We start from the raw sequence: 12,144 nt of genomic DNA, 5'->3' as shown, positions 1-12,144 counted from the left end.
TATTATAGGCTGTAGACACGAGCCAACGACTTGCAGTTGTATGCCACTTGATATGTATTTATGTATCATTTCAACTGGAAAATAATGTCATAAAGGTTTGTTGATAAGGGTATGTAAATGTCTGGTCTTTGATTCAAGTTTGCAACTTACTTTTCCTTCTGTCAAAGCGCCTCCTATTTAACGAGCATAGCAGACCTTCCCAGAATCTTACCCATAGCAGACCTTCCCAGAATCTTACCCAGAGTTGAAAAGCAGAATTGCGATTCCTTATCTCTTCGAATTTCAGATAAAGCTTGTGTTTCAGCCCAGAATGCATCTTCCAAGAAGCCGGCATTAATAAGTAAAGAACTTATTAAAATAGTTTATTCAATGACTAAAAGTTTGCTAAAACAATAATTACAGATAACTTAAAAACACAACGTTAAATTAGTGTACAAATATTTGCCTTAAGCTTGGCAGATTAAATACTAAAGTCAATTTGTGATGATGATGGCCTGGAAGATTAATATTTAAAGTTAATATGTGGTGATGCTGGCCTGGAAGATTAAATATTAAAGTTAATATGGGATGATGATGGCCTGTACATAAACGTTAATGACTGATCTGACACGTCGTGGCTCACGAGTTTACTGCTCATCGAGGCATATCGTGCGTACCAGTCTCTCAGATACAACGTAGGGATCTGCGTTCGAAGAGGGCCTTCGATCTTCCAGATACCCGGTCTTCTCCTCAGCCACACCGCGAGGGATTCTTATCGACGCCCCTCTGTTGGCAACGCCTGCCGAGAAGTCGTGAATGGAAGAGGTCTCGTGAAGTCCAGTCAAACGCCTCTCGTTGTCCTTGCCTCCGTGGGGGTCGTATGCCCTGATGTGCTTGTCGTGGACCTTGGACATCTTCTCGATGGCCTTTTCTATCTCAATGATGCCATTAGGTTCACGCATAGCTTTCGTGGAGAAGTTGGTATGCATTCCAGCTCCATTCCAGTCTCCTGGAATAGGTTTGGGGTCAAGGGATACGACGACACCAAAATCTTCAGCCACACGATGGAGGAGATATCTGGCCATCCAGAGGTCATCTCCCATTGTGATGCCTTCGCAAGGACCGACCTGGAATTCCCACTGGGCGGGCATGACCTCGGCATTTTCTCCTGAAATGTTGATACCAGTGTAGAGGCAGGCTCTGTAGTGCGCTTCGACTACATCGCGGCCATAGACCTTGCTAGCACCCACACCGCAGTAGTAGGGACCCTGAGGGCCCGGGTAGCCATTCTTGGGCCAGCCTAAGGGATGGTTGTCGATGTCCAGGAGTGTGTACTCCTGTTCCATGCCGAACCAGGGGTGTTGATCGTCAGCCCTTTTCATGACTTCCAGACAGGTCATCCTTCTGTTGGTCTCTGTGGGCTTCTTGTTGTACTTGTAGGTTTCGCAAAGGACGAGCTTATTGTTCCCCAGCCTGAAGGGGTCTCTGTACATTGCCACAGGATGAAGGTAGACGTCGCTGTTGCTGCCCTCGGCCTGACCAGTGGATGAGCCATCAAAGTTCCAGATGGGTAACTCTGGAAGAGATGAAACCGTAGTTATAATTCATTCTGCTTACATGATATGATTTATTCTACCTATATTATCACTTTAATAATTTTATTCTGCCTATGTCATCACTTTAACAAAAGATACATTCCATTGATTTTTAAAAATCTAGAAACTCAAAGAGTAATAATTCATGAGTAATTTTCTATAAGGAGGTGGAAAAGACTTATGCTTTTCTCTACATCACAATGATAGCTCAGTTCACAATCCAAAGAACTGACTTTAGCCTAAAAGTATATATATATAAAATGTACCAGATGGACATTTGGGAATGAAGTCGAGAGTTCTGGTCTTGGAACGCAGATTCTCCCCCGTGCCATCAATCCAGACGTACATAGCTTGACATTTTTGGTCTGGGATTTCGAGTCTCAGGTAGCGGTCAAGGACTGATTTCTGTAGCAAAGCCATTTTTTTTTCCTGGAAAGAAAGGGAAATATTGATAGTGAGTGAACAGACGCTGAACGTTGGTTACAGTAAGTAACAAGTAAAAAATACGAGTTTTCTGTACAGCATATAATCAAGGCCAACGAAAATAGATCTATCTTTCGGTGGTCTCGGTATAATGCTGTGCGAGCCGCGGCCCATGAAACCTTAACCACGGCCCGGTGGTGGCCTGTTCTATATTGCTGCCAGAAGCAAGATTATGGGTAACTTTAACCTTAAATAAGATAAAAACTGAGTCTAGAGGGTTGCACTTTGCTATGCTTGATGACTGGAGGGTGGATGATCAACATACCAATTTGCAGCCCTCTAGCCTCAGTGGTCTTCAAGATCTGAGGGCGGACAGAAGAAAGTGCGAACGGACAGACCAAGCCGGCACAATAGTTTTCTTTTACAGAAAACTAAAAATGAAACATTGGTTAACCCATTAATGAAAGTCCTATCCAAGGATGTTACAATAAGGGTATTAGTATGAGTACAGCTGATTGTTTATATATCATTCAAGGCTACTTTTAACGTGGAACATGGTCAGACTCGTTATAGTTGGTTACTTACAGTGAAAATCAATGAAGTTATAAGGAAATAACAAACGAATGAAGTCAGAAGCCAACATTTTCCTTCAGAGACCCCACTGGCATTTACCTACCCTGTCCTTGGCTAACTCGTCAGGACGAGCAACAAAAGGTAAACTTTCTGCAAGGTGCAGTCAGCCCAGGGCGTTGCAAAATCACTCGCTCGAATCAAGTGATGCATTTGTTACACTATGCACCTCTGTAGGTGAACATGTTTCCCCGTAAACAGACGCTGCAATAGTAAACTTTGCCATGAACTACCAAACAACGCAAACTACCAATTCTCAACACGGGATTATTAGGGTTTAAAGCTTAGGCATAATACAAATAAATACAGAGAACTTTTAAAAAGATTATATATTCCTCGTCTACGAAATTTGACATATTTTACACCAAGTAAGAAGTCACAAGAACATAATTTCTCGATGTGATGCAAAAAGAGATGTGAGGCAACATCACCTCTGCGGTGTGTAGCATAATGAATCGATTATCTAATATTCTCAAAGTGAAAATCGTGGTTTTCCTTTACCTATTGCCTTTTACTCTAAGAGAAATTTAAGTGTAAAACGACAGGAGACATTTTTCAATCAAGTTTGAGAAACGTCTACAGTTATGATTTCGCAAACATTTTAAACTTTCAAACAACATTTTAAACAACGATTCATCTCCACCAAACTTACTTAGCGCAGAACAATATTAAGAACTTTTGATTCAGAAGATGCTGCAGAACACTGTCTCCACAATAACGGTGTTCTTCTGCATCTGTCAAGCAACAAACGCCTTCACAGAATTGAACACAACAACTTATTAAAAAAAAAAAAAACCTACGAACGAAAAAACAAAAACCTCGTTTACCTGACTAGTCAAGTTCCTTTCTTAATGATGTCCCCAATCCAACTGCGACTTCTGAACCGAGAAAGCCCCTTTTATATGAAGGCATCGTCCTTCCGTCCAGGCGGAGGGGTCTGAATGTACTGCGCATTGATGGCCTCCGTATGTCGGAAGAATAAGTAACTAGTGGGCGGTGCCACCGTCTCAGTAGTTCCTTAAACTTCCTTCCTGTGTCCGGCCAAGAGACTCAGTGGTAAGCAGCAGGAGCGGTTTCCTCGTTTTTAAGATCGACTTAGACTTTTAAAAACTTAGTTTGTTTGTTCAGGGTTTGAGTTTGTTGGTCTTATATCACTGTAATGATTTATTTTAACTGCTATGCTTTTTTATGTCAAGGTTGACATCAGTATTTTGTTAGCTTGATTTGATTTTCTTTAATAAAATGGAAAAACAATAATGGAAACAGCAGTGAAAAAGGAGAGGAGATGCAAGATGCGAAGCAGGAACTAAATAAGCAAGGCTTTAGAAAAAAAAAAAGAGATGAGTAGATGGAAATTACAAGATAAAAGACTGGGGTAGGATTCCACGACCAGTGCAACATTTCACCTCACTAGTACTAGGAAGTGATTTGCACAATTATCTAAAAAATATATTGCGGAAATTTTGCTGTAACCGGAACATGTGGTTTTTTCTCGAATGTCCGGAAGTTCCCGTTTTCTTTAAATATTACGCCGTAATAAGAAAACGAAGTGATGATATGAAGAAATTCGTAAACCAGAGCTAGACTCAAAGCCATGGCACAGTCTAATTAATGTCTTCCTGAAACGTGATAAATTTCTGTGAAAGTAACCAGAGTCTGTTACTTAGATATCAAGTAATCCTGCTAACAGACAAATAACATAAGCGATGAACATGACCATCCCTGGAGGAGATCAAAAAGAGACTATGGGCCCACGAGTCTTCGTCCAAATCAGGAAAACAAATCTCTTGGAATCCGTATTAAAATAAGGAATTTATGAGAAGTAAAAAAAAGAAAGGAAGAATAGGAAAATCAAGAACAAGAAGAATCAACTGTAACAACAGTAAAAGTACTGAGATAAGAATGATAACGTAAGCAAAACAAAATAAGAGTTCTACTGAAGTCTCCGTAATCATGTGATACACGCATTTATACTCGGAGCATTGAAGCCTACACGCTCATTGAGATTCTGTTTTGTCCTCCAACCAACCACTCTCTCTCTCTCTCTCTCTCTCTCTCTCTCTCTCTCTCTCTCTCTCTCTCTCTCTCTCTCTCAGATATCAGCATCACTTGACAGGCCTATTTTTTTTTTTATTACTGGGCCATCAAAACAGATTCTCTCATGTCCTTGAGGCATACACCTCAATGAAATCTCTCTCTCTCTCTCTCTCCTCTTTGTTATTAATATGTAAGCTACACTTCATAGATTACTTATCCTGTATCATTCATTGGATTCTGGGATTAATTCATTGGCTTAAGATTTTTTGATGCGAGATATTTTCACATTTCCTAGTGTATATATATTGTGTGTATATATATATATATATATATATATATATATATATATATATATATATATATATATATATATATATATATAACGTAAGTACAGTATCGTACTCAGGTGTATAGAAGGAAATTCTAGAACATTATGAATTTTCTAGAAAAAAAATATGTACATTAAAAATGCTTTCTTTAGACACAGCTAGCTTCACTTTTTAGATGTATGTACTTGAGCTGGACAGCTGTTATTGTGGAAGATTACCTGATCTATGTTTGACTCACAAGGATTAGTTGTTATTATTATTATTATTATTATTATTATTATTATTATTATTATTATTATTATTGTTGTTGTTGTTGTTGTTGTTGTTTGTCCGAGGTCATTCTCAAGGAACAAATTACCACAGGACAGAATGTGGATATGTGTAATATAACAGTGAAAGTAGAAAAAAAAAGAGTGCTGGATATATACAAGCAAAGGTGTAGTCTTACCACTGCTGCTTCTAACTGCTGCCACCAAAGTGTCGACCCACTTATTTTCGTGTCAAATCTTTTGCTCTTCCCACAGTCACTTTCACTATTTGTTGTTCCTCGTGGATCATCTTCGAACCTTGAGTAGTAGTCTCATAATTTTCGAGTCCTTGACTTGCTTTCTAAGCAAACGTACCCGTACCCGAAATGAGGTTCCTGTTGCATTTCCAGTGTCATTTAGCGGTTCTTATCTACTATGTTGCTGATCCTGGTATCTTGGCGGTATTATTAATAGATTTTTGAATTTCAGATCTTTATCTTTTTTTCCCTATAATCATGCGTGAAAGCCCCGAAAATCTTACTTCTACTGAAATGTGTAAAGTCTAATAAAATGTTTATTGATGCTAAAAAATTAAATTTTACTTGTAACAAATCACAAGTAGTACAAAAAAAGTAAAAAATAGGCTAAGGCACCTCTTGTTTATTCAGATTTCATTTCACTCGATCTTCCACTATGTACATATGTATATATATATATATATATATATATATATATATATATATATATATATATATATATATATATATATATTCGTCTGACTGCTCCGTGTGTGTGTGTGTGTGTGTGTGTGTGTGTGTGATTAATATAGCTGAAAGGAAACGCAAGATCGAGAATTTACGAAAATTCAAGAAGTTCAAGTTGCTGCAACACCAATCGTGTTCCTTTTCGCTGTTTTTCGTCTTCGAAGTTTACAGGAACAGGAAGACAAGAGAAGCAGAGATGCGAGCAACGCCAAATTCCGTCTGAGAACTGGGAAGTAGCAAATAATAATCTATAATTATCAGTAGGTCTACAAGCGCAAAGTATGGAAAGCCACTGACTCGGATAATTATCAGCTTCCTAGCTGTACTCCAAGACTGATCACTCATGAGCCGGAAATTTGCAAATGCTTTCAATGCAAGTGACCATAGGTTTATCAACGAGGAGAAAAATTCGACACCAGGCAAATAGATTGAGAAACAAAGGCTACCGAGGCGATATAACAAGCACAAGATTGGCTACATGGAGGACGGAGCTTCGAAGGTCAGCAGGTCACACCTTAATGGTCGAAGTTCGTATGATGTGGTCTGTCGTAACCTTTCCTGGAAACAGCATTTTCTCAGAGGACGTCATTTTCAATCTTTTCCTCGTTGCTAAGCGAGTTGGATGTGAAGCATTGTGATGATAATAGCATAGGTGAGGACCCGGGACAACGCCAATATTCCCCTAAGAACAATGGCAATAATGATACTAATATTTTTGATTTTACGTTTTAAACCCACAGCCTTCCAGAAGTTAACCGTGGATCATTATTATTAGAGTGCATAATAGGAACAAAAAGAAATAAACTTTTGTGAGCTCTCACAACACGCCGGCCTAAGTCCATCTCAGTCATCACCAACTTCATTACAAGACGCTAGGTTAGGCTAGTGGGCTTGTCCCGCGCTTGGAGCAGTCTCGTATATCCTCTAGTTATGGAGCATTTATTCCAACCATGAACATCTTTTGCAACATTTGACATCTCTTGTTTTTCAGTTTTACTTTGATGTTTATATATCAGTTCACTGAATTCAAATTGTGGCCATTTGTGTAACTACAAAGTTCTAAAGGTTTTCATAGTCATGTCATCAAAGTATATCATCATGCCATAGGTGAAATTCATGTCTTATTTTTGTTTTAATTTCAATGTATAGTTGTGTATTTTTCTCACTAAATTATCCTGGAGGGCAGTCTGTTTATTTTAGCACATAGACTAGGCGTCTGTCAGTTAAAATCTTCTCCATGTTCAAGAATATCTCTTATTTGGGAGAAACAATGAAATTGTTATTCACCGATGTTAAAAAGCTTTGTGCTATCACCCGGTGACATTTTATTGATTAAACTTTTACAACATTGCATTTTTAACTGTTTTGAGGCTTGAACCAGCCATATGAGGATCACTACTTATGGGTAAAAAGGATTGTCGGCGTCTGGTTTGCAGATTAATTTCAGTTATGTTCGAATGCATCGTATTTGGCCATGAGCGTTGTAATCAGCCCGAGGTCTTTTATAAAGTTTCCCTAAGCCGTGTCATCATTTAATCAATTAGTGACGTCATACACGCATACAAAAGTCACTGACAATGTTTTAGATATAATTTAGACAATGTTCTGTTCTTTAACTTCATTAAATGTAACCCAGTGCGTGTTTGTCCTGGAGCCAAAGGATGGGAGCTATAGTACTTGGGTGATGACATTACGATTCGGTACCGAAAATTTTAGTCTAAATTCCTTCAAGGCATTAAGCAGATTTTAAAAATTACTCGGTTAGTTCATCATTTTAGTATTGATCTTACAAGGGAAAAAATTATAGTACAAAGAGTTCGCTTTACCTCCCTATTCTTAAACGGAAATGGAATGGATAGGTTAGGCGGACGCATAATATTTCCCGGGAACCGCAGCAATCTGATATTGCCAACTCTTATAATATCTCGTACTCCAGTTGTTGGTAAGAAGCCCAAATCTACATAAACAATTTCACCGTAAGGACAGGAAACATCCTTCGCATATATTAAAAAAAACGAAAAAGTGACATAAATGTGTCTGATATTAAACGGAGAGCGCACGACTCGCTTCTTTATTTTTCGTCAGATAACTAGACCCTAGCGGCCGGTAGTGGTAATACAATCACCGAAGAGAAGTGTTGTGTTTGAGTGGAAATTGTATCGGTATTGATTTATTTACGCATGACTTATTCAGTGTCGTGTTTATTGTGCGTCATTGCCACAAAACTGTGTTGTTGGAATATGGCAGACTTTCCCGCTTAGCTTTGGCTATACCCTCTCCGTAATCCGTCAAATTTCGTGATTATAACGATTAAGATATTAGTACTGCCATGTCGATGTGTAAGTACTCATCCTCGAAATTATGATGCAATGGCCTATAACTTAGACCACGTAATTATTATTTAATGACCAATAACTTTAGACTACGTATAACTAACCAGCGTGGCTTGCCTACTCATGTCAGCCATGGTGACGATGATCTTTGGGACCAAAGATTGGCGTGTGTTTTCTAAAATATTTTCATTTGTCCCTTAATGGAAGGACTTGCACTTTTCACTGTAAACTGATGTATTATTTATCCTATTTCTAGCGTCCTTACCTTAAGAGATAATGCGTATCACTCGGAAAGACATTAGCCTAAGGTCAAATACGAATAGATGACAATAGCCTACGTCTAATACAAAGACAATAGCTTAGGTCTATTACAAAGACAGTAGCCTACGTCTAATACGAAGATAGTAGTCTAGTCTAATATAAAGACAATAGCTTAGGTCTAATATAAAGAAAATAGCTTAGGTCTAATGCTAGCGCCTATGGGATCAGGGAATTGCAATGAACTTATATTTTCCTCTTTGTGAATTAGGCAAGTTTTGAGAAATCTCTCTGACCATAAACAGTCAAATTCCTCGCATACATATTAAAGGAACTTGAGTCATTATTACGCTGGTCAGATTTTGAGTTATGCATGGTGATACGAAACAATAGGCCTAAACCTTTGACTCTTGGCAATGTTAAAAGGTATTGATATATGGCTGTAGACTATGAAGGAAATTGATTGATGCTTTCATGGGTCTATTTTCGACTAGTGCAATTTTGAAGTGAAACATTAATACCAATTTTAGAACCACAATAGCATTGGAATCCTAGCTACGCCTTGTCCAACTGATATATATATATCGATTATTTATCTTCAAACTGGATTTGGCGATGAGTGGAAACGCGAATTAATTTTCTTTATATTCTGGAAACTCATATATTAATAAGTAAACATTCCTAATAGTCAAAGGTGTATAAATTTGCTAATAGCACTCCCAGGCGATATCCGACCAACGTAAAAATAAGTCGAGTTCGCAGACATACCGGAGGGCCATCCCCCTCGCATTAGGTTTTAGGTTCTTGAACAGTGACTTTCAAAATGTGAACTCTCTCTCTCTCTCTCTCTCTCTCTCTCTCTCTCTCTCTCTCTCTCTCTCTCTCTCTCTCTCTCTCTCTCTCTTTAATAACGTTATCAACAACAGTAAAAGTGACGAGCATGATGTTTATTCACAAAATTGTTAGTATGTCAAAAGTTTTACAACATTATATAAATACCACAAATTATATTAGATGCAATGATTGGAGAAAAAAAAAATATAGTGACATAAGTACAGTAAATCAATATAGTATTCAGTTAGCTATGGAACTCACCTCATCTGTAAGAAAACTTAGGTTCAATTCCCTGCAAGGTTGGTTGACTGTGGTTGGTCATGGCAAGGGTAGCATACCATTGTGCCATACAGCTCAAAAGGGATTTACCGCTTTACCTTCTCCAGCTTCACATTTGTTCACATATATTAGGACTGATTTAAAAATATAAAGTCAGTAGAAAGAAGACAAAAAATTACCGATTGCTAAGATTTTCGTTAAGAACCCCGTATTAATATTTATTGATAATGGTTGGCGTTGAACTCAAGCGCCTAAACGATCTGTGACTGTGTAGTAGGCAGAAAAACATCCATGACTTTGTAGTACCAACTTTTTACCAAGCTACCGAGAAAAAAAAAATATCACCCACTGACGTTTTAAAGTGGATTCAAACTCATTTTTTAGGAAATTCACATTATTGCGTTACCATTCTGACTGATCTTCACATTTTCAACGTAAAAAACTTTTGTTTAATGTACTACACATGGCAAGTATGACTTGGGCTTCGCCCCTCCCCAAACCAGCTCCAGCACCCACTCATTGATTGCATGGTTGACAACACTTCCGCCACAAGCTTGAATTTCAGAGAAAACGGTACAGTATTATCATGCCTCACTTATACGTACAATATCTTATAATTTTATCATTTTATCTATAATCTTCCAGAACTGCGGCCATTTTTCGTTGCAGTTGTATTAATCTTAGTTTCTTTTATCATACCGTGACCTCCCAAGACTGCTTAGACCAAGGTCTAGTCCTTGGCTTAGATTTAGATTATGTCCTGACGTACACAACCTTCGGGCGACTAAGCGTTGCCACAGCCACATCCTTCCTGTTTACCTTCTTCCTTTACTCTCTGGAGGACATGAAATCCTTGACAGTTGTTGCTGATTCAAGACACCCATAACAGAGGGATGGATTTCTATGATACTTGACCTTTCAGATTTTTGCAGGGCTGCCAGCGTAACCTTTGGGAGAATGGTCACATGCCTCAGCTCGTTACTTCTCGGGTCAACTTAAGGAGATTTGGTAATTAAGTTTGGATAAGGCTATCTCAAGTATATGGATGTACTTACAGTTAATGATGGTGTTGCTGGTAGCCTCGCTGTTGAGTGTTTTTTTGTTTCATTTCTCGTAGTTTTGTCTTTCGCTTTAGCTATTGTTGTTCATAATGACTGTAAAACAGAAAATATATATATATTATATATATATATATATATATATATATATATATATATATATATATATATATATATATATATATCTCAAGTTTTCTGACGTAGTACTACCTGAACAACAATAGCTATACATATGTATTATTTATATATTTACAGTATAAATACACACACACATATGTATCCAAGAGGAGTCTTGGCAAATGTCTCGAAGCAACACATAAAGAATTGGAAATGTAAGGCAAAACGAATATATACTAGAGAACTCGAGAATGAACCACTTGAAAGTGGGACAGAAAGTACTTCTTAATGAAAATCAAAATATAGGGAGAGCTAAATTGCAGGATAAATGTAAGGGAGATGAATGGGTTATAGAGGAAGTGCTGGATGACAGATGTGGTCTGTTCAAAATTAGGCCTATTGGGTTTGAAAGTAAGGTTATACATAGATCTAATGTTAGGCCTATCAGCATGACAGATGATGAAAGGATGAACGACAAGGATAGAGACAATCGGATGATGAACTCACAGTGCCTCATATGGAAAAGGTTCAGGAAAATGAGGACGTGGATGAATAATCAGAGGATGAAGTATCAATGCCAGATATAGAAGAGGTTCAGTGCCTGATAAGGAAGAGGTTCTGAAGAGGTTCGTTTTACTTTTCGCTCCACAAACCCGTAGGGGGTTAGTGCCGCCAGTGCACCTCACGTGGTGCACTTTAAGCATTACTTAAGGGTCTTTGCAGCGTCCCTTCTGCCCCTAGCTGCAACCTCTTTCATTCTTGACTTTCCACCCTCCCAAAACAATTGTTTCATAGTGCAACTGCGAGGTTTTCCTCCTGTTACACCTTTCAGACCTTTTTTTACTGTCAATTTCCCCTTCAGCGCTGAATGACCTCTTAGGTACCAGCGCATGGACTTTGGCCTAAATTCTACATTCTGAAGGTCTGCCATTAGCTCTTCACAAACGACTAATGCTGACACAGAACAAACGCCCACCGCTGTAGGTAGTGATATACAACCAGTTAGGAGGTTAAGGAGGTCTGAAAGGTTGAAACAGAAGAGAGTTTTAAGCATTTTATTTTTTCTCTCCAGAAAATAACAAATTAGAAACTTCTGTTGATGCATAGTGACGAGCTGTACCGCATTGATTAGGTGGTTCGTATTCTTCTACCAGTAACCTCATTATTTAACAGCGACGGTTAACTTGTTAAAAAATACAGCCTGTGTCAAAACTGTAAGTTAATTTTTTTGATCGATAGGCAAGGATAAGAACTTCAAGT

At 38.2% G+C, this 12,144-nt stretch overlaps 1 protein-coding gene across 1 annotated transcript; it reads right to left on the bottom strand.

The window, feature by feature from the left end:
- Window positions 1-349: 349 nt before the first annotated feature.
- LOC136850862 (glutamine synthetase-like) lies at window positions 350-3,604 on the bottom strand. The gene is made up of 3 exons (XM_067124894.1): window positions 3,454-3,604; window positions 1,841-2,001; window positions 350-1,555 (listed from the first exon to the last, which is right to left on the bottom strand). Exons 2-3 carry the CDS (start codon window positions 1,992-1,994, stop codon window positions 627-629), a joined length of 1,083 nt encoding a protein of 360 aa, XP_066980995.1. The 5' UTR covers window positions 1,995-2,001; window positions 3,454-3,604; the 3' UTR covers window positions 350-626.
- Between the last annotated feature and the right edge of the window lie 8,540 nt (window positions 3,605-12,144).

The sequence above is a fragment of the Macrobrachium rosenbergii genome, chromosome 22 (assembly GCF_040412425.1).
Source record: "Macrobrachium rosenbergii isolate ZJJX-2024 chromosome 22, ASM4041242v1, whole genome shotgun sequence".
NCBI classification, from domain to species: domain Eukaryota; kingdom Metazoa; phylum Arthropoda; class Malacostraca; order Decapoda; family Palaemonidae; genus Macrobrachium; species Macrobrachium rosenbergii.
Note: the sequence above shows the minus strand (reverse complement) of the source record. Positions and strands in the feature narration are given on the sequence as shown.